This window comes from Lathamus discolor, chromosome 14 (genome assembly GCF_037157495.1).
Source record: "Lathamus discolor isolate bLatDis1 chromosome 14, bLatDis1.hap1, whole genome shotgun sequence".
NCBI classification, from domain to species: Eukaryota; Metazoa; Chordata; class Aves; order Psittaciformes; family Psittacidae; genus Lathamus; species Lathamus discolor.
In genome coordinates, this window is record NC_088897.1 from 4,024,278 (window position 1) to 4,049,215 (window position 24,938).

The 24,938-nt window shown below is 52.6% G+C and overlaps 3 protein-coding genes across 9 annotated transcripts in view; 1 reads left to right on the top strand and 2 right to left on the bottom strand.

Annotated features, from left to right (window-relative positions):
- Positions 1–2,100, bottom strand: part of RFFL (ring finger and FYVE like domain containing E3 ubiquitin protein ligase) — a 32,119-nt gene extending 30,019 nt beyond the window's left edge. For 2 of the 7 annotated variants that reach the window (XM_065695007.1, XM_065695002.1), the window contains exon 1: positions 1,981–2,100. The gene's annotated coding sequence lies outside the window, so the exon portion shown is untranslated. Of the gene's footprint in view, positions 1–871; positions 1,403–1,505; positions 1,527–1,976 lie in introns of those variants that run through there. The other 5 variants (XM_065695003.1, XM_065695001.1, XM_065695005.1 and 2 more) reach the window with 4 other exon arrangements.
- A 1,557-nt stretch (positions 2,101–3,657) lies between these two features.
- On the bottom strand, positions 3,658–10,801 carry RAD51D (RAD51 paralog D). The gene is made up of 10 exons (XM_065694511.1): positions 10,209–10,801; positions 9,275–9,336; positions 9,002–9,120; positions 8,685–8,766; positions 8,448–8,582; positions 7,913–8,008; positions 7,635–7,725; positions 6,746–6,816; positions 5,703–5,870; positions 3,658–5,033 (listed from the first exon to the last, which is right to left on the bottom strand). The coding sequence occupies exons 1-10, from the start codon at positions 10,363–10,365 to the stop codon at positions 4,968–4,970; spliced, it is 1,047 nt and encodes a 348-aa protein (XP_065550583.1). The 5' UTR covers positions 10,366–10,801; the 3' UTR covers positions 3,658–4,967.
- Positions 10,582–23,071, top strand: UNC45B (unc-45 myosin chaperone B). The gene is made up of 20 exons (XM_065694510.1): positions 10,582–11,853; positions 11,973–12,142; positions 12,882–12,918; positions 13,195–13,370; positions 13,916–14,005; positions 14,452–14,619; positions 15,181–15,349; positions 15,608–15,778; positions 16,589–16,760; positions 17,116–17,416; positions 17,805–17,899; positions 18,570–18,711; positions 19,158–19,298; positions 19,481–19,608; positions 20,054–20,120; positions 20,474–20,587; positions 20,694–20,809; positions 21,138–21,255; positions 21,366–21,521; positions 22,306–23,071. The coding sequence occupies exons 2-20, from the start codon at positions 11,981–11,983 to the stop codon at positions 22,567–22,569; spliced, it is 2,787 nt and encodes a 928-aa protein (XP_065550582.1). The 5' UTR covers positions 10,582–11,853; positions 11,973–11,980; the 3' UTR covers positions 22,570–23,071.
- The last annotated feature ends 1,867 nt before the right edge of the window (positions 23,072–24,938 follow it).

Genomic DNA, 24,938 nt, shown 5'->3' on the forward strand with positions numbered 1-24,938 from the left:
ACACTGAATGCTACAGCCGGGAACCTTCCACCAGAGCTCCCACAGGCCCAGAGAACTGTCCATAATGGAAAGCACAGCAGCCACAGTAGATTATTTTGTTTCATTTGACCCAAATGTTCTACCAAAAGCAATTATGTTTTCAAAGAATGAAACCAAGGGCCTGCTCCCCACCACTGGGAACACAAAATGTGCTGCGGAGATAAGAGGGTTTCCACACAATCCCAGACTGGTTTGGGTTGCAAGGGACCTGAAAGCTCATCCAGCTCCAACCCCTGCCACAGGCAGGGACACCTTCCACTAGAGCAGCTTGCTCCAAGCCCCTGTGTCCAACCTGGCTTTTTATTTGAGAGGCAGGTAAAAACAAGGATCTGGAATTCATAAGAAACTTTACAAGATCCCAGCTTTCTGTTCCGCTTCTCAGCTCTGGACAAACAAGGTAACAGTGGAAACAACAAAAGGGTACTACTCTTTTGGGCTTTTTTCCACGTATGTGCCTTAATGACCGTTTATGTTAAAATGTGGGCTTCCAAGTTTTGAAATACAACCCACTGCGATGTGAACACACCAAACCCACCAACGTACAGCACTGCCACTTCCCATCCTAGTGAAATGGAGCACCTCACAAGCATTCCGCAAATCCACTAAGTTCTTTACCAGCTCTATAATCAGGTTAAGACAGGCCAGAAAGCTGCCATGAAACAGTTCTCCCAAGGCTGTGCTATCCATGGCAGACACATTCTGCACCACAGAGGAAGTGAGCTCAAACAAAACACATCCTTTCACATCTCACATTAAACGTTACCCTGACCATCTCTTAACCAAAGAGCCATAAGCCTAAAACATCCCTATCGATATTGAATGTTATACTCACCTCTGCGGTATCTCAGCAAGCCCGACCAGCCTCGCAGTGCTTGAAACACATGAAACTCCCAAGTGCAACACTTTATTTACCACATTTATCGCACAACCACTACATCAAGCACGTTCGTCCTTAGCTGGTTTGCCTGCGTATGAAAGCTCACTCTTCCTATAAGGGATGGGAAGGTAACTTAAACCTAATTAAACCCAGTTTTCCCTCCGTGTATCACAGCAAACCCAACGCACGGTAGCTGGGGGCAGCGTTTTACCCGGCGGCGGGGACGCGAGGACACGGAGCGGCAGCACCAGCTCACACACAGCCTCTGTCGCCCTGCAAAGGCTCAGCCTGGACCGCGCGCACGCTCTGCGGGGAGCCCCCGGCTACCAACCCGCAGGCGCCCAGGGAGCTGCCGGCCAGGCACCGAAGCCGCCTTCCTGCTTCCTTCTGCACAGGAAGCGCCCTGACCGGCTCCCGGGGCAGCGCCTCCGCGTCCCGAGCTCCTTCTGCCCCGCAAGGGCCCGCGCGGCTTCCACCCGGCCGCACGACCCCCAGCTCCAGCAGCAGCAGCTCCTCACGAAGGCAACGACTCGGGTCCTCGTCACCAAGGAGTCACCCACCCGCCGCCACCAAGCACAGCCGCGCTGACCCGCGAAGAGCTCTGCTGGAGGCTGGCGCTTGTCCGGAGCCCCCCGGCTCCCGCAGCATTTCGAGCAGAGCAACCTCCGAAACCTCACAGCGCCTTCGGGAGCGTCGCTTGCAGCAGGAAGGAGTTTCTCAACACTGCAGCTGACCAAGGGGAAGGAGGCTGCCCCCGCGTCCCACCGCCCTCCACAGGGAGCCCCTGCAAGTGCGTCCCGTGAGGGACCCCTCTGCCTCCTGTCCCCACCACCGAACTCCAGGTGCCTGCAGCCCCTTCCAGCCTTCCCCAGTCCAAGCGGCCCCATTCCCCCCCAGCCCTGGCAACCCCCCCTTACAACACCCTCCACCCACAGCCCCTTCATAACCCCCAGGGGCAACTCCATTACCTCTCGGTTCACCCGCACCCCCCTGCTCCGACACCCCCACACCGAGGCCTCCCCCCCACACACACAACGGGCAGCACCCCCAAGCCCCTCACCTGCCTCCTTCGGCAGCCCCGTCCCGGTAGAGGCCGAAGGGGCCGAGCCGGGCCGCGGGTCAGCCCCGAGCCCCCCGCTCGGCGCGGCGGCGGCGGCGCTATGGCAACGGCCCGCGGCGGCGGCGGCGGCGGCGGCCGGCCCCGGAGAGCCCGCCCAGAGCGGCGGCCATAGAGCCGCGAGCCAGACGGCACCGGGCGGCCCGCCCCCCGGGGCCTCACTAGCGCCATCAGGAGGTCCAGAGGGCAGCGCCCACCGAGGGGCCGCGGGTTCGAGACCCCGTCAGGGCAGGGATGTGGGGGGGGACTGCGGGGTTTCTGCGGTATGCACGGGGGCTTGGCTACATTAAACGGGAAACACACACGAGTACACCTGTATAGAGAGATATACTCACAGGCATATATGCACAGCCCCCCGTACATGCATACCTATAACAACACAGTACGTACAAACATACACTTGTAGTTTGCACGTATATGTACACGTACAAGTCCTCAGTGCCAAAAGGCATCCCCATTCCTTGGGACAAGGGGTGCCCTGTCAGCCCCGAGATGGGGTTTATCACCCCTTTCCGGGCCTTTCCAGCTGATTTAGGCTAATGGGAAGGAGCAGGGAGAGGGGATGCTCTCATACACGCTGGCACAGCCAGGCCCCAGCTTAAAAGGCTGCAGAAGTGCCCGTCTGAGCACAGAGAACGGCTGGATGAGGACATTAAGGCCTGAAACACTTTCCAGGCTCATTTGACTATGCAAATTTAGGGCAAATCAGCTGGGATAACCAGTCAAGTTCCTCCAGATCAGGGGATGGATTCCCACAGCCCCAACCCTTCCGCTGCACCCACACCGAGCAATAACCAGCACCCACAGCAGCGCCTTCCCTGCGCCAGCACAGCCAGAATCACCAGGACATCACTGTCACCACGCACCCTGCCTCCCTCCGCTGCAAACCCAGGGGCCGAGCAGCCACCGCACGAAGCCCTCCCTGATATCACAGCGTCCTCCCCAACCTGTCCAGCTGCTTCCCAAGAGGACACGAGCCTCCCGCAGCTGCAACCAGCTGATTGCCAAGGAGAAAATGCCCCCAGGGCATGGCTGTGCCCCAGAGCCATGGGAGCCCCCATGGCTGTGCCCCCAGAGCACAGCCCACATGGCAGTGACTTTCCCCAGTCTCTTCCCCCCAGACCAGCACCATCCCCATTGAATCACAGCCCCATGACTGCTCCCCCGTGACTAAGAGCATGAGCAAGTGATGCCCGTCATTTCCTGAGGCCATGGCAAAGATGCATGCTGGGCATGAAGGTGATGCAGGGTTCAGAGCAGGCTGCTCCACTTCTCATCCTTTTGCTAGCTAGGGGAAGGAAACAGCAAGAAATGGCCCTTGGTTCAAATACAACCAAAGAGGTTTCTAGCTGGCTCTTCCCCTGCTCCATGCTCCACCACAAGAGCTTTGCCTCCCCTACAGAAGCTCAGGCAGGGAGGGGAAGTAGCAGCACAGTTTTGGTTAAATTGGTGTGTACCAGCTCTTTATACACAGCTTCAAGAGACAAAGTACATTCGCTGCTGGTGAGGACCAGCCATATCAGCTCCAGCAGATGGGAAAGCCATCCTCCTCCTCCTCACCCCAGCCAGGCTGCAATGGCTGCAGCCAAGCCTCCCCTCCCAAGCTCATAGATGCAAATCAATGCACAACTTTAAAATACATTTATTTTTACTGAAACCTGTTGAATGGCACAGCCCACAGCTCACATTGCTTTGGCATGTTCCCCTCCTCAGGCGGCCCTTCCTACAGCACCCCTTTCAGCTGCCTCTTCCCTCCCTCCAGCAGCTATTTGCTCAGGAATACAGGGCTGTACAATGTTATATCTAACTCCAGAGAAATTAGCACCCAAACTGCAGCTAAATCAGCCTCCTCTTTGCCCAGCAGAGCCTTAGAAAGCTCCAGGAGCGATACTGCTGCATCAATAGCTTAATGAGCATACCCTGATCAGTCTCGGCCCCCACAATCTACATCAGCAGCCTTGTAAGTGCAAGCCAGAGCTCAGCTCACCTGCCACAGAGGCTTCTTATTAAGCAGTGGGATAAGGGTGTCTAAGATACCTGGGATCAAGAGGAGAGGCCACATTCCATCACAGCCTCCTGTCTCCTCTCCAGCACTGCACAAGCACCCAGGAGGTTGCCCAGAGCAGGCAAGAGCAGCTGAAAAGCACTGGAGCAAAGAGAGATTAAACTTCACCACATGCAATTGAGCAGGAGCTTGAGCATGAGACAGGGCCAGCTGGTGCAGCCAGGACTCATCCACCCCAGCTGATGCAGACCATAACCTTCAGCAGTGAACAGCAATTCTTTCTGAAGCACAGCAGTGCCCCCAGAACACCAGCAGCTCCCTCCAGGGCCTGGTGTTAGTCTGGGGAGGAGGTCAGATGAAGCATCTGGTTATGTCCCTGCTCATCAGCAGCCTGTCCCACCTTAGTCCTGCTGGGGACTAACCTCATTGTACTGAAGTTAACAGCAGTTACCCATTAACTGAACTCCAGCTCTCAACCACCACAGCAGTGTGCAACACCTTTCATTTCTGAGCCAAGACCACTGTGGGCTGCTCCCAAGGATGATCAGAGCTCTGGGACCAGAAGGCAGGGAGTTATGGGGGAAACAAAACCACCACAGGGAGTCATGGGTTTGTATAGGAACACGCCAGCTGGTCCCAAGCCAATACCTGAGGACAGGGCTGGCTCTGCTGCTTGAAGACGGGCCTGCAGCAGAAGACAACAACCTGGTTGTTGTGCTGCCCATACAGCCCAGCCACTGCAGGCAGCATCTGCTGAGGCAAGATATCCAGGAAGCCTCACACTCTTTCTCCCCAGTGCAGAAGACAAGAGCTTCTTCACATTGGTCCTTCCTAGGGCTGCAGGAGTGAGTCAGTCTGTAAAGCCTCCAGTGTGCTGGTCTGCTTTTTTGCAGCTCTTCTGGAACTTGTCATTTGGTTTTCCACCCACATTAGAGCCTCTCTGTGGGTGTCACATCAGCACTTCCAATATCCAGCTCCGCCTGTATCCCAACTGGCTGCAAGGAGAAACAGAGAGGGGCTTAACCTCACTCTATCCATCACTCCATCACTCGCCCCAGAGCCAAAGATCCCCAAACACATCCCCTTGAGCATTTCTCTCTGCTGGTGCCCTTCATTTTAACTGGGTCTGCTGAACAGAGATACAAATAGAGAATGCAATTTAGTAAAGAAAGAACAATTTGGCCTGAGATATCCCCAGACATACTTATTTAGCACATCCAGGATGCATTTCTCTGCCCAGCACACCACCACACCCAAACCCATTCGAATGAGGCAGCAGAGCAGGCTCAAAGTCAGGAGGCTCAGGTCTGTCTTGTACTAGGAAGGATTCAAGCTAAAGTCACCTTTGCAGGTGTTGGAGTCATTTCTGCAGGACTCCCACTGATCAGGAGAACAAGACAAGCCCAAAGAACACTGTGACCTACACTGGAAGTGGTGCCACTCATTTATCATGCCTATAAATACAAGCCCAGGCTGTTGCAAACAGATGCTCTTCTCTTCCACAGCACACAACCAGGCTGCATTTGCTCCCCGCCATTGCCATGGGTCACCCATGAGACCTGATACTGCCTGACCCACAGCAGGAGCCTCACCCTGCTCCAAAGTCAGGTCCAAGTCACACAGCATCACCTCCATACCTGAGGGACCAGCCCGTGGAGCCTCACCTGCCGGGGTGACTTAGCCAAGGAAGCGATGCGCTGGGTGGTGGCTTTCTCCAAGGTGACTTCTTTGCTCTCCAGCAGCACCCGGGTACTGGGCACAAAACTCCAGGAGCGGCCAAGGGCTGGCTTTGGTGGCCCAGTGCTGCTGTCCCTTGTCACCTGGTTGGTCACCTGCAGCACAAACAGGCTTATCAGTGCCCAGGAAAAGCAGTGCCACGCGGTGTAATGAAGCACCAGAGATTACCAGGAGATAACGGCCAGTCTGCTACTTCTGTAGTGTTTTTTTCTTCTCCATCCTGCACCCTCCCTTCTTGGCACGCTCATGCCATCCCCTTTAAACACAGCCCATGCAACTGCCCCAGATGTATTCAGGTAGGAACCCACTTGTATCTGCAAACTGCAGGGACTCCACGTGCTGAAGGCACCTGCAAAGTTTAAACTTGATGCTTCCAAGCATCCTTCCAGACACTACATCCTTGTCACTTCATTGCTAATCAAAGGGCAGGACTGTCTCAACATCTTCCAGTGCCAGGTTTAGCAGAGCACTGTTTTCTGTTGTGGCCTTCCCAGTTCAAACACATTAACTGTGGTCCCAGCAACCTGTCTGGGTGCACTGAAGCAAATGCAATTGCTAGGCCAAGCGCTGGGGAAGACTACAGCAGGGCCCCTTCCAGTCCCTAGCTCCTTCTGGATGATGCAATCCCCAGCAGTTTCTCTAAGGTAACTGAGCAAGAGGTTACTTAGAAGCTGGCCAGTCCCTTAAATGACTAGTGTTATATCAAAAATAAATACAACCAACCTTTCAATCCATCTGTACTTAACTTTACCTTGCTCAATCAAGTTAATGCCTCGCTGGCTGAGGACAGTGATAAGAGCAGGCAGTAAATCAGCCCTGTTCTTGCTCCACACTCACTGGAACAAGCTGCAGAGCACTGTGGATCCAGGCCTTTTGCTCCTGTTTAGCTGGGATTGGGGTCCCCTGCTTCCCAGGACTCCTCACCATGGCACATGCCAGCATGTGAGGGACAAAGCACAGCAACACTCACCACAACAGCAAGGCTGAACTCCCTGGCCAGTGTCTTCAGCTCCCTGGCTAGCTGCATCATGATGGCCAAACCTGGAGGAGGACAAAGGATTTGGGTGTTTCAGGACCAACCCTCAAAGTGCTTCTTGGAAGCAAGTGACATCTATATTTGCATAAGCACAAGATTTAGTGCCAGTGCTGGTGCTCACAGACACTTACAACCCATTGCCATTACCAGCACCCACTGCACCTGCAAATCCCAGGGCACTCTGGCCCAATGGATGTGGTATGGACAAACCAATCCCGAGGCTGTCCCACCACCTCCTTTCCCATCCAAGAAGCCCTGAGGTCAAAAAACCCTACGAAAGCACCAGGAGCTCCAAAGCTGGCCAGGCTGATTTAACAGGTACAGGGCCCATCTCCCCAGCTCACAGCTTTATTTCCTACAGCCCACGGCTCCTGTGATAGCACTGGCTGCCACCCAGGTCTGCAATACCCTCTGGAAGGTGTATGAGGGGCCTCCTTGGCATCTCAGCCAGCAGGAAGCCCCTCACTCCTGATTTATGGTCCTTTCTGGCAGAAAGAGCCCGAGGGGAGCTTCGCAAACCATGCCAGCAACCACAATGTACTTGCGACACTGTAAGCAGAGGTTTTAATCCATGGGCAAACAGCTCAGTGCCTCCTCTGTCCCCTGGCTGGGTTTCAGACCACCCACATGAGCTCACACGGCCACAGCCAGCTTGAATGTTTGCTGATAACACTGCAGACAGACTCCCCTTTATATGCAGTAGCAAAGGAAAAGCTGGGAGCTGTGGCACCCACATCCATCCTGCCCCAGCACACGTGGAAGATGCTCTTCAGGATGAGCAGAGATCTGCAACCTTATTGCACATCCTCATGAAGCAGCTCACCCTCTGACTGCTTCCCACCCAGCAGCGGGTAAATCACAGCCGAGACAGAGTCGATCACCACGATCTTGAGAGGACCCATGGAGCTCACAGTCTGAAAGGAGGAGGCAGCGTGTGCAATGTGCAGTAACACACCCAGCAGTTCTGGAGCTCATGAGCTGCACACAGGCTCAGATGCCCCCAGGGCAGGGTGATGTGGTGTCACTCACCAGGCACACAAGCCCTGCTGCTCCCAGTGCAGCTCTGGGGAAGGGAGAGGGGGCCCGGTCCCTTGCTCCTACCTGCTGGGAGAGGCGCTCCCGCAGCTCCTGCAGGGCGCTCAGCATCTCATAGATGTCAAACACACGGACCACCTGGATCCGCTGCAGAGCCTCCAGCTGCAGCACAAACAGCCAGGTGCTGGCATCACCAACAGCCTCACCCCACCAGGATTTGTTATAGTCCTCCTGCCCCAGCTGCTACCAGCTCTTTGCATTTATACCATAGAGCCAGGAACCCTTATTTCTTCCACATTTGCCTCCACCCCATGAATACTCTTGTCCCCACTGCACTGATGGAAGAAGCAACATGAATTATGCTCACGGAGCAAAAGTGTGAGCAAGCACAGCAAGTTCTCTCCTTCTGCCCAAGAAAAGCACCTAAAGTGCAGTGTCTGTGCCTTAGCACAGCACCCACCAAACCACAGGAAGAAGACTGTGGACCCAAAAAAGCCCATGGCGATGACAAAGGCAGAGCTGCACAGACAAACCATTTCTGGGGGTTGTCTGCAGGCGAAAGCCAAGTGCGAGTGCGGGGCTCAGCTCCAGGGGAACTTGCCTGCTCTTCTTCTTCCTCTGCCTGGGCTTGAAGCATCTGGTAGAGCCGAGAGGCAGTGAACCCCCCCGTGGAGTCCAGAAACAGGACATGCTGCTTGAGGCCAAGAGACACGCTGGCTGCAATGCCCAGGCACACCTGGAAAGGCAGGGAGGTCAGCCAGCCCTCCCAGGCCCCTCTGCTTCACATGCCTGAAGGCATCATCTTCATCCTACCTGTCCTCTCCTTCATCCCACTCACCTGCGTCTTCCCACTGCCCGGTGCCCCCATGAGCTCCGTCACTTCCCCCGTGTACAGCCCGGAGTCCAGCAGCTGGTCCAGGCTATGGAATGAACACGAGATGGGATTATCAACTCCCCTTCAGCCAGAATGGCAGGAGCAGCAGTCCCCTGGCCTTTGTCCCTAGAGTCTCCTTCCCAAATGCAGACAAGTGCCTCAGCCCCGCTCCTTCCCAGGACATCACCACACTGAGACTCAAAGCCTGCGCTGGGGAACCATGGCCTTCTGCAGCAAGCCCAGCCCTGTCAGACCCTCTGGCTCATCAAGCAATCACTCACCTCGGGCTCCCGGTGGGCAGGATGGCTGTGGAGCTCTTGAGCTCCTCATAGAGGTCTGCTCCGTTGGCAGGGAAGGCAGAGAACTGGGCCAGGAGCACCCGTCTCACCGCAACCAGTGCCTGGTGGGCAGAGAGATGCCTGGAAACAGAACTAAGGAAATCCAGGGACAACACCATGCTGCAGGAGGTGCCTCCAGGAAAACCCATCCAAGTACAAGCTGAACAGCTCTGAGCTACCCAGCAAACATACCAGGACTTGGGAGTCACCCTTTACCTTGTAAGACAGGGAACATTTCTGGGCAATGTCCTCCAGGTCTGACGACACGAAGTCCACCACTGCAATAACATGAGGAATGAGAAGCTGGCAGCCAAACCTGCACAGATCACGCACACTAAAAGATGGCCAGCTTAGACAAACCTGCCTGCACCAACAGGCAAAACGTCTGCACCCCCTGGCAATGCTTCAAGTAGACGAGTAGGATGCTCCCCACAATGTAAAACTGGAGATGGCCCCACTGCCCATTGCAAAACAGATCACGGGGAGAAGGTGGTACAAATCCTCCCTGTTCTGCTCAAGAGCTGCCCAGCACCATTTGGTAACTGGGGCCAGCCAAGAGACTCCCCTTCTGCCAGTGTACCACAGCCTCAAGGGGCTACTGGCTGACCCAAAGTGCCAGGAAGGGCTAAAGCCACAGGGATTAGAACTGGTGCCCCCATCTCTGCTCTCAGGAACCACTCCAAGATCCTTTTTTTCAGATAAATGTGTTAGTTATTGGTTAAAAACAAGTCAAAAGCAATGCTTAGAGGGAAAACAAGGATTACAGCATCCAGGGCGCCAGCAGCCACAGGATCTCACAGGCTCCAAATAACCAGAACAAAACGGCGTTTTCCTCAGCTCTAATCCAGTCAGAACAAGTACAGAACTCACCCAAAATCTTTTCCTTCCCTCTAAGGGCAGGAGGTGCCCAGGGTGCAGTCTGCCCGGAGCTTGGGCATTTTTCAGTGGGAAAAACACACAAACCCTCCCAAAATACCTTCCAAAAGCCTCTACAAGAGCCCTACCACATCCTAATGCTCTCCTGCTTCTATGGAGAAGTCCTGACTGCCCAGGCTGGCAGATGGGTCCTGCACAGGGGGGGAGCTCCGTACCACCCCAAAAGTGCTGGAGGTGACAGTCCCCAACCCAAGACCCCACTGCCCCCCATTACCCGTTTGGATGCTGTTCGCCCTGAGAACCTGGATCATCTCCTCGGTGAGCCCAGGGCAGAGCCCAGCCCGCAGGACCACCATGTCCTCAGTCACCCCAGCAGGCAGAGCCACGGGGCCAGGAAAGGAGAGACCTGCGGAGGAGACGGGAGAGCACATTTAGCACCATGCCGTCACTGAGCATACTCGCTCCTGCAGCCACAGGCGCTGGGGAGATGCTGCCTAGGCCGTGTCTGGGATGGGTGAGCACAGTGAGTGTTCAGCATCCCTAAACACGGAGGAGTGCGAGCTCCTCCGCACCCCGAAGTTACCTCCCGAAGCAGGGCCCCCGGTCCCTGCCCGTTCCCCTTCCTGCTTCCTGCCGGCAGCGGAAGAAGCGCCGTTTGCTTCCCGGTGTGGCGGCTGTGATCGACAGCTCCCCCGGCCCGCACCGGGGTCCGGTCCCCCCAAAGCCAGCGGGTCTCCGGGTCCCCCCCGCGTCCTCCAGCCGCTGGGACCCAGGGATGCTCATGGACGCACACAGAGGGATTTCTGCTCCTACCAACGGGGAGCGGAATGCGCTCAGAAACAGAGATACAGGAAACAGAAACAGGAATTTCCCCTTATCTATTGCAGTTCCACCCACCAGCTGCCTTTAAATGACCCTCAGCACAGGTGCCAGCAATGCTGGAGCCTCCCACAGGCTGGTCTGGCTTGTTTGGGAGATAAAAGTAAGTTAGTTTATGAATTGAGCAAAGCAGAAGTAGGAGGTAGAGGTGAAGCTGCTCTGGTCTTCTCTTACAGAGCACTGAGTGTGGTTTGTTTCACTTGTAAAGCCATAGTTTGTAATTACAGCTGGGCTCTCTACTGCTGGTGTGTCTGAGCACAGCCATGAGCCCTGCAGAGCTGGTGGGGACTGAGTCCTTCAGGAGAACTGCTCATGTGAATGGGGGAAAAAAGCTTTCATTATGATTTCTGTGGGTATTTCAGAGCTGAACCTGAGCTCTGTGCAAGCCACGAGTGGGGTTTCCAGTGGGGCGGGCTCCTAAAGGCCCCGTGAGGAGGAGGCAGTGCTGGGTGTGAGCTGGCTTTCCATGCCAGGGTGTTCTGGAAGGTGCTGGTGCTGCTGCAGCTGCTGGCATGGGGCCGCTTGTTCCCAAGGCTCAGCTGTCTCATGCTTCCCTAAATAGAAAGGGAGAAGGGTCTGAGCACTGTGGCGGGGGTTAGTCCTCCCAGTTAGGGGCTTCTATGGCATGATCCCCCCCATTCCTGCTCCCCACACTCAGTGCAGCTCTGCAGGTAGAGGGAAGCTGGGGTTTGCTTGCCAAGGTGGCAGAGGATCCTCTCTTCTGTAGAGAGGGACTGCCTGCTTGCATGCAGGGCCCCCCCGAGCAAGGCTGCTGACAGGGGCCATTCCCAGGCAATATATAGCACAGGGGGACAGGCTGTGGTGACAGGTGACATTGACAGGCAGCAGGAGCTGCCAGGTCCTGCCCAAACTCGGAGCGGGAGGCGAGCTCTTTGCTGAGACACACAGGCTCTCTGTGGCACCGGTGGACCCCAGTTTTCTCTTATTAACTGAATCCTAAGGATCTACAGCCGTGGGATAAGCTTCTGTGAAGCTACAGCCTTGACCTTAGGTCTTCACTTTCGAAGCTCTTCACCCTGGTAAGCTGCTTTTATTAATGTGGGTGTTCATTGTATGTCAGTCTTACGGTGGGGAAGGCAGGCGGCCCCGGTGACACAGGCAGTTGGAATGGGACACAAATCGATGTTTTTCCTTAAAGCTCTCCAAATGGAGGATCCCATCCAGCTGAAAGAGGAGGGCAATAAGTACTTTCAGGCCAATGACTACGAGAAAGCTGCTCAAAGCTACACTCAAGCCATAAAGCTCAACAAGGACAAAGCGCTGCAGGCGGTGCTGTACAGGAACAGGGCAGCGTGTTTCCTCAAGAAGGTGAGGAGAGGTTTGCCTGGGCTGTGCTCAAGGGGAGAAGAGCAGGGAGGCAGCCCAGGGTGCTCCCGTGCTGTGGGCTGTGTGTTGTGTCCATTGATTGAATAGCGTGTTTCAACTGGCCTGAAATGATTTGTTCCGGGCTTGTCCTGGAACCGTAAAGCTACCTCCCTGCTTCAGTCCCGATGGTTCAGGTCGGAGATGGTCTCACATAATCACTTTGAAGCAAACGTTTTTGGCAGCCACAAGAGCTCTGTAAGCCATGGGTTGGGATGCGGAGGCATTGCTCGTGCCATCTGTCCCAGAACAAAAGAAGCAGAAGTCAGTATTTAGCAAACTGAGTTACTGGTATCTGTACCAAAACTGTCTTGGCTCCCTGCAGTCAGCTTGTACTGACCGGCTGTGGGGTTTTAGCAGATCTCTTGCGTGTGCTTGAGTTTATACTAACCCAGAAGGAATACCGACCCAGAACAAGCTGCAGTGCGGCTGTTGTGAGTATCCCCTCTCCCTCACTGCCCACTATCTGCTGCTGCAGCAACATATGTTGTCTCACCTGCATCAGAGACCTTTTCTTCTCTTCCATCAGTGATGAAAAGGTACCCAAGCCCCAGTCTTTCCTGCTCTAACTGCTGCTGGCTTCACTGAGGTGTCCTATGGGAGCAGAGAGGTCACAGTGTGTCAGCAATGGGGACATGCCCTGCTATTCCACTGCTAACAAATCTCTCTCTTGCTGGTTTAACAGGAGGAATATGCCAAGGCAGCCTCAGATGCATCTAGAGGTAAGGAGGGGGCTGTTTTGAGAAGGAAGAGCTGCATTGCTGAGTGTGCTTGCTTCAGCCTGCTCTCACATCATGCCCACTAACACCCAAGTGCTGAGGCCACAAGGGAACTAATGGAAGGGGTTGAAAAGAAGATGCACCGATTTGTTGTATTGGAGCTAATCCACAATAACTACATCTCAAAGAGCTGTAGTCACTGTAAAGCAAATCGGAGTTTACACAGGTTATTTCCAAGCAGCAGACTCTGATGGCTGGTGTTTTGGATCATTCTCCCAGCTATTGACATCAATTCCTCGGATATCAAAGCCTTGTACCGGCGCAGTCAAGCTCTGGAAAAACTGGGAAAATTGGACCAAGCATTCAAAGATGCTCAGAAATGTGCCACCATTGAACCCCGCAACAAAAACTTCCAGGAGACCCTGAGGCGACTGGGAGCCAACATCCAGGAGAAGGTAAATGCCGGGGAAGCAGTCCTGGGTTCACAGACCAGGCATGGAATGTTCTTGCTCTGGGTTACATTAATAGAGTATTGATCGTACTGGAAACGTCTAACAATGTACAGGCATAAGTAAGCTGCATTTACTGGGAGTTCATATTTGGTGCATGTAAGTCTGGGTGTCAGACTGAGTTGTTAAGTTAAAAAGCAGCTCAGTCCTCAGGCTGGCCTGGTCCTGAGTGTTGTGGTAAGGTCCTGGCAAGGAACTGGACCAGCTTTGGGGCAGGATCTGGCAGCTGCCGCTCTGACATCTTTACAGGGTGCTGTGAAGAAGTCCCTGCATCACTAGGGATGGTTAGGTCTCAGAATGATGGGTATGGGCTGGCTCTGCTTGTGCCTACAAGTCTGAGATGGGCAATAGGTGCTGGTTGCTGAGAAGTGATGCCTGTTTTAAACTGTCCCTGGTTTGAGGGGCTGTGATGTCCTCGAAGTGATAAAGGAAAACAAACCTGCGCCTCAGGTTTCTGCCTCTGATGCTCCATGCACTCTCTGTTGGCACAGCTGCGCATTCAGTTCTCCACGGACTTGAGGGTGCAGAAGATGTTCGAAATCCTGCTGGATGAGAACAGCGACAAAGAAAAGCGGGAAAAGGTGAGAACTGTCCTGGACTTGACAAAATTGCTGTTTAATGTCAGCGGCTGCTCTGAGGAGCAGGAAGATGCATTCCCTTTCCCTCCTGCCCTAGATGGAGGATGAGGAAAGGAGCTGGGAGATGAACTGTGCTTGGAGAGGGGAAGTGTCTCAGAGGCATCACCCCTGTGCTGAGGGGGAAGGTGAACTCGCCTCCCAGTATACCAAAGGCGGGATCAGACTGGACTTACCAGGTCCATCTCTCCCAGCTTCCCCTATGTTCCTCTCCAAGCAGTGACTCACTTCAATGGGGCAGAGTGAAGCCAATCCCCAGATGTACGTGGAGAACTGTGTGGTGTGCTCTGAGCTGGTTGTGTCTGCCACTGCGGGATGGCCACCATCCCAGAGCTGCACAGAGATGTTCTGCAGGGCTGGGCCACTGACCCCTGGTCTGTCTCCCCCCACAGGCTGCAAACAACCTCATAATCCTGGGACGGGAGGAAGCTGGTGCTGAGAGGATCTTCCAGAACAACGGGGTCAGCCTCCTGCTGCAGCTGATAGAAACCAAAAACCCCGAGCTGGTCCTGGCAGCCGTGAGGACGCTCTCGGAAATGTGCACAGGGCACAAGGCTCGGGTAAGCAGCCTTCACTGCTGCTGCCTGGCACCGGGGGGAGTGGAAAACTGCAATGGTTTGATGCTTGTGAGCAGTGGGGCATTGAATCCTACCAGTAAGACTTGTAACATGATTGAAAATGCCCCTGATCTCCAGGGGTGAAAGCTGTTCCTGTTCCCTATGGTGCCTTCATGCATGCTGGTAAAGCAGAACTTAGGATGAGTTGTTCTCACAGGAGTTGTGGTGAGCGTGGTTGGGTCAAATCCATGTCCTTCATCACAGGCCTCAGAAAGCCAACAAAGAACAACTAACTTTAGGAAAGCTTTGTCTAAGGCTTCCAAGCCTAGCAATGCTTTTAGCATCCTCTTTGGAAATAGAGTGTTCATTACTGGCAACTCTAGATGTTAGTTGTTGTCTTATTAGAAATGAAAATAAGGCTGAAAAGCAAAACTCTGCCTTGTACTGACTCGGGATTCACCCAAGAAAAGTTCCTTTGTACAAGCTGAGCCTGACCTTTCTAAAGCGTGCAGGAAGGAAAGGCCTTTGCTAATGGCTGCCCTGCTCTCTCCTTTCTGGTCCCAGGCCACTGCCATTCTCCATTACCTGGGCATTGACAACATTTGTATGTGGATGTCTGTGGACAATGAAGAGATCTCCCTGGCTGTCTGCAGCCTCCTGCAAGCCATCACCGACTGCTTGCTGGGCCAGGGGAAAGAGGAGCATCACGGGAAGGAGGAGGCTGTAGTGCTCGGTAACGCTGCATGACCTGGTGGTCCTGTGGTCTTGCTGTCAAAGTGGGGTGAGCAGAGAGGACTCTGCTCCTGGGATGTCCACCTTATTCCTTGTTCTTTGGGGAAGTGGGGCCTTTACCCTCCAGCTGTCCAGGATGACAGCCTGCACGCAGCTCTTATCCTTATGGTGTTAATGCCTTTGCATGGTTTTCACTGAGTTCATCTGCTTTTGAAGATAATGTCTTGTAACTGGCTGCTGCTGTCTTGCTTCTGTGTAGATACTAAGAAAGATTTGAGGATGATCACAATGCGTTTGCTGGATATGTTGGTCAGCAAGAAAGTGTCTGGGCAAGGACGAGACAGAGCTCTCAACCTCCTCAACAAGAATATACCAAGGAAGGACCTGAAAGACCATGACAACAGCAGGACCATCTTTGTCATCGACAATGGTGAGTCCTTCCCTTCCACTCTGTTCTGGTCTGGGAGGTGTGGAGCTGTGTATTCTTGCCTGAATACCTGTAGAACTGATCCTCTGTAGCTTTCTTTGGTGCAGGCAAGCCTGAAGCAAGGTTAGATGTATTAGCAGGTAGCAGTATTAAGATTAAGAGAGAAAAAAGCTGTGTATGAGAACAAGACTTTTTCAGTTTCTAGAGGACTGACTTCTCTGGTTCGTTTATTCCAATGTATTTGCTAATGTTAGGAGGATTTGGCTTGGATAACTTGTCTATCTTCAGATGAGATGAGCACCTGCTGAGCTTGCTGGATCCTTAATGTGGTCATTTCTAAAACTGGAAGGGGGTAAGAAATTTGTGTGGGGTGTGTTTTTATACTAATTCCAATGCATATGTGGTACCATTTTGGAAGGTATTAAATAACACTTCAGCAAAAGGAGGGTTAAGACATCCAGGATCCCTTGGAAGTCACTGACTTTTCCTAAGTCAGAGCCTCCAGCCTTGGAAGTCAGTAGGTTTAAAGCCTCCTGACAAAAATAACTGATCCAGCCAGGGACCAGATGCAGTTTTGCTTATCTCACTCTGAGAGCTGGATAAAAGCCTGATGCTGCAAACCCGTAATCTCAAGAGCAGAAGCTCCTCCCCAGTAAATATCTGAGCATCTTGTTTAAGACTTATATGATTAGGCTGCAAAGTAATTGAAAACCATCCACACTGGCTATTTCACTGCAAGAAACCAACAAATGCTATCTTGAGCTGTGTATGGGCCCCTCCCCTCTAACAGTCATATCACTCCATTGTTTCCAGGCTTAAAAAGGATACTGAAAGTGGTGGGCCAGATTCCTGAGCTGCCTGACTGCCTGCCGCTGACAGAGAACACCCAGCTGAGTGCCTCGGTGCTCCTAAATAAGCTCTACGATGACCTGCGCTGCGACCCGGAGCGTGACAACTACCGGGTGATCTGCGAGGAGTACATCAAGTGAGTTGGGGCTGAGCGGGCTCAGAGGCACAGGAGTGCGAGGTCTTAAGGATGAGGTGAGGTACTTGGAGTCCACTTAAATGTCAAACTGAGGACCTGGGAGATAATGATTGGGTTGAGATCCTGCTGGATCCTTCAGCTGGGCTCCTCAGTGTTGTACTTGTGCTCATCCTTGTGTTGTACTTCTACCTGCTGGACCACAGCCTTTGCCTGAGCTTAGGCTCAGCTGTGTCCCATGTACCTACCATCAGAGGAGCTCAGCTCTTGATCTGAGGGAGGATGCTCCCTACTCAAGGGAATGAGAACTTAAGCAACTGCTGTTCCACATGCTCTTCCCTCTCTCTATCCCATGCAGGAGCAAAGTTGACCCACAGGACATGGATAAAACACTCCATGCTATCCAGATGGTGTCTGGAGTTCTGCAAGGGCCCTTTGACTTGGGCAACAAGCTGCTTGGCATGAAGGGAGTCATGGAGATGATGGTGGCCCTGTGTGGGTCCGAGAGAGAGATTGACCAGCTGGTGGCTGTGGAAGCCCTCATCCATGCCTCCACCAAGCTGAGCCGGGCCACCTTCATCATCTCCAATGGAGTGACGCTCCTCAAGGAGATCTACAAGAAGACCAAGAATGAGAAGATCAAAATCCGAGCCCTGGTGGTAAGGATGGCAGCCCCTGCCACACTCACCAGCTTAAACCCCGGACTTGGGAGAGGGGAAGGACCTGGGAACATGTTGGATTCATTCCCTTCAGCTGGGAAATGGTTTATGGTGCTTTCCTCACAAGGAAGGGGGAGATGGTAAACCGGGAGAGCATAGGGAATATTGGTAACCTTGGTGTGTCTTGCGTTACGGACATCCAATAAGAGCACAAAACCTCATCTTGCTGTGCTACAACCTGAACAGTCTACTGGGTATTTTTTTACATACTGCTTCCTCTGTTAGAACTGACTTCAAACTTCAGCTATGGGATTAGGCTGTGTTGGGACAGCAATACTAGAGGATTAATGAACCTTTCTCACTGGTGTATCCTCTTCCTTCTCCTCAGGGTCTCTGCAAGCTGGGCTCAGCAGGAGGTACCGATTATGGACTGCGGCAGTTTGCTGAGGGCTCCACTGAGAAGTTAGCCAAGCAGTGCAGGAAGTGAGTGACCTTACCTTGTCCTTCTGTTGCTCTGTACCTTGCAAAATACAGTATGATCCTTTCCCAAGAGATCCTGCTCACACGTTGCCTTCATTTACTGGTGCTGCCTGAGAGCTGACAGGGCCCCCAGAGCCATTGCACTGGGACCTGGAGCTCTTCTGTGCCTGAGGCAACCTTATGTTCCTCCTGCCTCAGTATCCAGAGAAGCCTTTCTCCCTCCTTGACTTCCTATGAGAGACACCAGACATGGTGCTTCCCTCCTTGCCAGAATGGTACAGACTAATTGAGTGCTATCTAGAAGATGCACAAGTGTCTTTTGAATGTGGATGAGAGGAGGAGCTGGGATGAAGTTAGGAAGTGACTGAATGGGTGATCATCGCTCCTGACACTGGAGAGCAGGGCATCACGTGTTTGTGTGGTGGTGAAGGCAAAGCAGTGCTGAGTACCTGTCCTGGTCTGTCTTCTCCTGCAGCATTTAGATCCCTCAAGCTGGGCCATGGGAGGAAGGTCATGTCTTGAGGGAAGCATCCCACAGTCTTTAGGAGCTGCAGCAGAACCTAGGGACATGTTTGGGCCTGAAACAGTCTCAATATGTTTTTCCTCCCTCTTCTCCTAGAGAAGTTATTCCTCGCTCCGGAGATAGAAATGTGGATGTTTTTCTGTCTTCCAGATGGTTGTGCAATGCCAGCATTGATGTCCGCACGAGGAGATGGGCTGTGGAAGGGATGTCATATCTAACCCTTGATGCGGATGTGAAAGATGACTTTGTTGAAGATGTGCCAGCCCTGCAAGCTATGCTTGAATTAGCCAAGGTCTATCTCCTTACCTTGTTTCCTCATTCCTCTAGTAGCATCACGTTCTCCCAGGTCTCCAGCCCAACACTGTCTCCCCACGCAGGAGCTGTGACCCCAGCCTCTCTCCTCTAGTTTAGCTAAGCTTCAGCTTAGCCTGTGCAATAGAGACGCCTCAAGGCTGTCATCATCCTGCTCTTCTCCTAAGGCCGAGGAAGGTTGCTCTTGCCTTTACTGTCAGCAACTGCATGAAAATCAAAGGCATCAAGGTGCTGACAGCATCTGATGATGTCAACAGCCTGTGGGACCATAAAACCATTTGTTCTTCCCTGTCCTGGGCTATAAAGCTGGGGCTAAGCCTAGGAACACTTCAGCTGGTGCAAACCACCACAGTGGCAGTCCTAAGGGACCTGATTCCCTGCAGTGTTTTCCCTCCCCCTCACATAAGCTTTCCTTTTTCTGTGCAGACAAGTGACAAGACTATCTTGTATTCTGTGGCTTCTGTGCTGGTGAACTGTACCAACAGCTATGACACCAAGGAGCTGGTCCCAGAGCTGGTGCAACTGGCAAAGTTCTCCAAGCAGCACGTGCCTGAGGAGCATCCAAAGGTATCCGAGGGAGCTGGGAGGAGATGCTCGGATCTGAACACCCTCCCTGGTGTATCCATTTTCACAGACCTCAGGTCTCCTATCTCCAAGGCTGAAATTGCTTTGCTCTCCAGCCAGGCTTGGCTGCAATTAGCAGGATGGCAGCTGCAAAGGGGCTAATCCCTTTCCCATGTTCCCCTCAGGACAAGAAGGATTTTGTGGTGAAGAGGGTGAAGCGGTTGCTGAAAGCTGGTGTTGTCTCTGCCCTGGCCTGCATGGTGAAGGCAGACAGTGCCGTGCTGACAGACCAGAGCAAGGAGCTCATCGCCAGGTACCTTCACTGCTGTCGTAGGAGCTGGGAGCGCTGGCCAGCCCATGTGCCACTGAGATGGGCTCTTGGGCTGGCTCTCTGCTTGGTGGGGTGGTGCCTTCTGCGTATGGGGGAGGGATAAAAGGGAGAGGGAGAAAAGATTTAACACCAAATCCACGTTCTGACCCCAAAGCTGATTTACAGGCCTGCTTCGCTAGGCTGCGTCTTGAATTTCCAGTCCTCTCTACTGGTTTGGACTAGAACAGAGTTCGTCTTACAGGCCTGAAAACTTCTTATTGTGCCACTTGTGGTTTTCTCCTAGAGTGCTGTAGGGCACTGGGTTAAACATCTGGAATTAACTGGTGGATCTGGCACCCTTGCATAAACCTTAGGCTCCTTCCCTGGGGGATGCTGGCTATTGCCTTCCCCTGTGGCTGTTTCACTGAATGATTCTGTGCTTCTGCAGGGTGTTTCTTGCCTTGTGTGAAGACCCCAAGGACCGGGGGACCATTGTTGCTGAAGGTGGTGGAAAGGTGATTACTCGTGTGTTTGCAGCCTAACCTGATGTGCAGTTTGTCTGCAAAGTGTTTGCAGTGAGGGAAGGTGACAGAGAAGTGTGAGCTGTCTTGGTGTGGCCCCTGGGGCCCACACTGACACTGCAGTCCTATCCCTGTGAGCCTCCAAAGAAGTAGCCTTGAAACAACTGAATGAGCTACAAGCTCTGGTGTGGTGCCTATCTAAGAACAAAAGACATCACTCTGGGCTACAGTGCAGGCCTAGTTCTTCAACAGACACATCTTTAGGCATTTTTAAACTTACTTTAGTGTATGAAGGCAATCCTGTAAATCTTCTCAGAGGCATCATATGCTTTCACATGTGTCACTAGGCCCTGATACCTCTGGCTCTGGAAGGTACAGAAGTCGGCAAGATAAAGGCTTCTCATGCTCTGGCAAAAATTGCTGCTATCTCCAATCCAGACATGGCATTCCCAGGGGAGAGGGTAAGCTTAAAAATACACCTGGAATTAATCTTGACACTTCCTTTAGCAAATGAAAATTGCCAAGACCTGAGAGCTGGAAAAGCAGAGCCATCCCTTCTCTTCTTAGGTGTACGAGGTGGTGAGGCCCCTCGTCAGCCTGCTGAACACAGAGAGAGATGGCCTCCAGAACTACGAGGCTCTGTTAGGTCTCACTAACTTTTCAGGAAGGAGTGATAAACTTCGGTGAGTTTAACTGGTTTCTGGCTTTCTGTCTTCCCCTGAGCACACGTGAATGTCAGTCAGCCCGGTCAGTCTGAGATACCTCTGGCAGAGCTGCAAAAGTCTCAGAACTAAAAGATGAATGGGAAGAGGAGGGTGGCACTTTTTCCTCTAGAAAGAGGAAAGATGTGAACAGCGTAGTCTGCATTAGGTAGGGAATGAAGCACATCATGAGCTCCAGTGCTGCGGACACTGATTGGTTTCAAGGCTTTCCCTTGTCTGCGGCTAATATGGTGTAAGTTGGTCATTGCTTGTCTCATGATAGATTTTATTTGACTGCTCTTCAACACAGGATGAAGATAGTCAAAGAGAAGGCCCTGCCAGATATTGAAAATTACATGTTTGAGAATCACGACCAACTTCGACAGGCAGCCACAGAGTGCATGTGCAACCTGGTGGTCAACAAGGAGGTAACTCACTGAGCAGCTCAAATTAGACTGTGCACTAGGTTTGCGAGCCCGTGTGATGAGGCATTCCTGAATGTATTATCCCTGGATATCATGGGTTTGGGTGTTTTTAGGTTCAAGAGCGGTTTGTGGCTGATGGAAATGACCGGCTGAAGCTGGTGGTGTTACTGTGTGGTGAGGATGATGAGAAAGTCCAGGTTGCAGCAGCAGGAGCCCTGGCCATGCTTACAGCAGCACAGAAGAAGCTCTGCTCTAAAATGACTGAAGTGGTAAGACCCAAAGTCTGATTAGTAGCAGTGAAGGGGCCTGGCTCAGCCATGGAAACACCACTCAAAAGGGAAGATGCAGTGCACCAGTTTGATAGTGAGGAACTTGGTGAAGTTGAGACCTGGCTGTGCATGCTTCTAGTTCATCCCTTCATGAAGTAAACCAGCCTACTTTATAGAAGACTTCATCTCAGAGCTGAAACATTTCTATCTAGCCATTCCTCAAGCTAAGTCCAGGATGCTAGCTGTCAAGCAAGGTTAGGAATACAGAATATTATTCTATAGGCTCTTAAAACTTTTGATAAATTACCTGAGATTCAAACCTTGTTTCACTCAGACATGGGAAAAGCTTGATAGATAACATATTAAGCTTTACAGATCCCCAAATATCTCAATTTCCTGCACAGATCTGTAAGTCCTGAGGACTCACACCCTGCATGGTTGAGTATCTGTGAAGAGCTGTGGTTGGGAACTAATGAACTCTGTTGTGTCGATGTTGGACTCTGGGCCTTGTTAGAATAAAAGTGATGAATTAAGCCAAAGAAGGGGCTCAGGAAGATCAGTGCAGGGGGGAATGGGTGGTCTGCTTCAGTTATCATTGTGTCAATATTCTGATCAGAATCTTTGCACAGAGATTAAGTGGCAACCTAAACATGAAACATGTTTCATGCGGTGCCAGTGCCTTTGATTCATGCGCTTCCTTCTGCTAAGAAATGCCTTTCCAACCTCACGTTCTCGGTTGAGGTGTTCTTCAGATCAATACTAATGATCTCTTTCTCCCTCGAAGACCACCCAATGGCTTGAAATCCTGCAGAGGCTCTGCTTGCACGAGAACATGGAAGTACAGCACCGGGGACTGGTCATCGCTTTCAACTTAATCAATGCTGACAAAGACCTAGCGAAGAAGCTGGTGGAGACGGAGCTCCTAGAGATCCTGACGTACATCGGCAAGCAGGAAGACCCCAAGAAGCAGCACATCATTAACGTAGCACACGACTGCCTCACGAGGTGCATGGATTATGGGCTCATCAAACCCCTCTCTCAGGCATGAGGAAAAGAAAAGCACCAAAGATAATGTGGATAGGAAAAAAGCCACTGAGCAACGTGTAACTGAGAGCCATGAGGGAAATCTAATGCCATTGTTAAGGCATGGAATCATCTGGGGACGATTTTGAAAGATTATAACAATATGAGGAAAAGAGGAACTGGGAAAGTTGGGAAAGTGTCCATCTCAGTAATTGCTGTTAAACCGTTTTTGCTCCTTCAATGAAGGCTTCAAGGCCCAGCTGTAAAGAGTCCATTGTGTTGCAGATGCACTGTGGATTGCAGAAGGAAACTCAATTGAGCTGCAATCTCTCCTGCAACCATCTACAGCTCCTGGTAGTTGTGGAATTCCTAGCAATGGGGGAACGGGGAGGGTTAAATGCCTTCTGTTCTGTAGTCAGAAAATAGCTTGAGTAATAGCTGTGTGCTTTGTTAAATTATGGTAGTTTTAGACAGCCTTAAGTGGTGGGTGAACTCTTAATAAATTCACATCTTTGTTCCATGTGGAACTCCTCTTCTGTTTTTATTAAGCAAATGGAGAAATCCCACTTGCAGCCTTGTATTAGACCCAGGAGGCTGGAGTAATGGGTAGCACAGGCTGGATTCTTACCACTTGCACCCTTACCCGGTGCTGCTCAAATGAACAGGCCAAGTCACTGTGAGAGGCTGCAGGAGCTTAATGGTTTGAGCTGAGGTTCACACCAGGGAACAGTGTCTGGCTCAACAGGGAATGCTGAAAAGAGTTCATCGACGGAAGAAGCAGAACAAGGTGAAAACACACCAGTTGGTCATTACGTTCAACTTTAGTTTATAAATTTATATTGAAATCATGTCCATATACAACTTGCAGCATAAGTTTTCCCCATGAAAGTGATCCAGGCTGGGGACCACTCTGGAACATCCTCAGTGTCACCTCCCTCCTTGGAGCCAAATTCCAGCCAAGGCACTGAGATTAGAGCAGTAATGGGAGGACTGCTTGCAGCCCAGAAAGCCAACCGTATCCTGGGCTGCATCCAAAGGAGTGTGACCAGCAGGGTGAAGGAGGTGATCCTGCCCCTCTGCTCTGCTCTTGTGAGACCTCACCTGGAGCATTGTGTGCAGTTCTGGTGTCCTCAACAAAAAAAGGACATGGAACTGTTGGAACAAGTCCAGAGGAGGCCACGAGGATGATCAGGGGCTGGAGCACCTCCCATATGAAGACAGGCTGAGGAAGTTGGGGCTGTTCAGCCTGGAGAAGAGACGGCTGCGTGGAGACCTCACAGCAGCCTTCCAGTGTGTGAAGGGGGGCTATAGGGATGCTGGGGAGGGACTGTTCATCAGGGACTGTAGTGACAGGACAAGGGGTAACGGGTTCAAACTTAAATAGGGGAAGTTTAGATTGGATCTAAGGAGGAAATTCTTTCCTGTTAGGGTGCTGAGGCACTGGAATGGGTTGCCCAGGGAGGCTGTGAGTGCTCCATCCCTGGCAGTGTTCAAGGCCAGGTTGGATGAAGCCTTGTGTGGGATGGTTTAGTGTGAGGTGTCCCTGCCCATGGCGGGGGGGTGGAACTGGATGATCTTGAGGTCCTTTCCAACCCGAACTATTCTATGATTCTATGCCTGAGAGCAGGGAAGGGTTTGGGCTTCATTGCGAAGCCTTGAGAAGCCTCTCACAGCAGCGGAGCAGAATCGGTTTGAGGGAGGAGATGAGAGAAAACGAAACTGCAGGGCAAAGAGCAAGCAGGACCGGAAGGAAACAGAAACAGGGTCTGTTTGTGGGCAGGATTACAGCTTCATGTACAATGTAATAACGGTTTTCAGCTGTTCACCCTGTACTGTGTAAGAGAGTCCCCTGCCCGACCCCTGGGCAGGAGCCAGTCTTAATTCCCCCCCAACCTTTGTCTTCCTTTGCCTCCCTTCGTTCCGGTGTCCTGGGCTTTCTCCCTTACATCTGGCTTTAAATACACATGGTATTCTAACGTGCACATTAAACCGTGACGCTTTTCCTTCCTAAGCCCCTCAGTGATTGCAGTATTTGTATTTATCTGTTTTTATTTCTCCCTCATGGTTTATCCCCTCCTCTCAGCCGCCTTCGCGCGGCCCCTCCGCGGAGGAGCCGCCGCCACACGACACGGCGCCGGGGCGGTGCTGGAGGCGGTGACTTCCCGCCGCCGCTGAGGAAGCGGAACACCGCTGGAGCAGCCCGTCCCCTCCGGCCTCCTCACGGGGCTGGAAACGCTCACACCGCCCATAACGCGCCTTCCGATTGGTGCCCACCCGACCTCGCCGGCAGTGCCGCGCGCTGCCATTGGCTGTTGGCAGCTCGGAGGGGTGGGGCAAAGGCGGGGCGGCTTCGCCTCGGCGTGGCTGGGCCTGCGAGGAGCGGCGTGAGGGGGC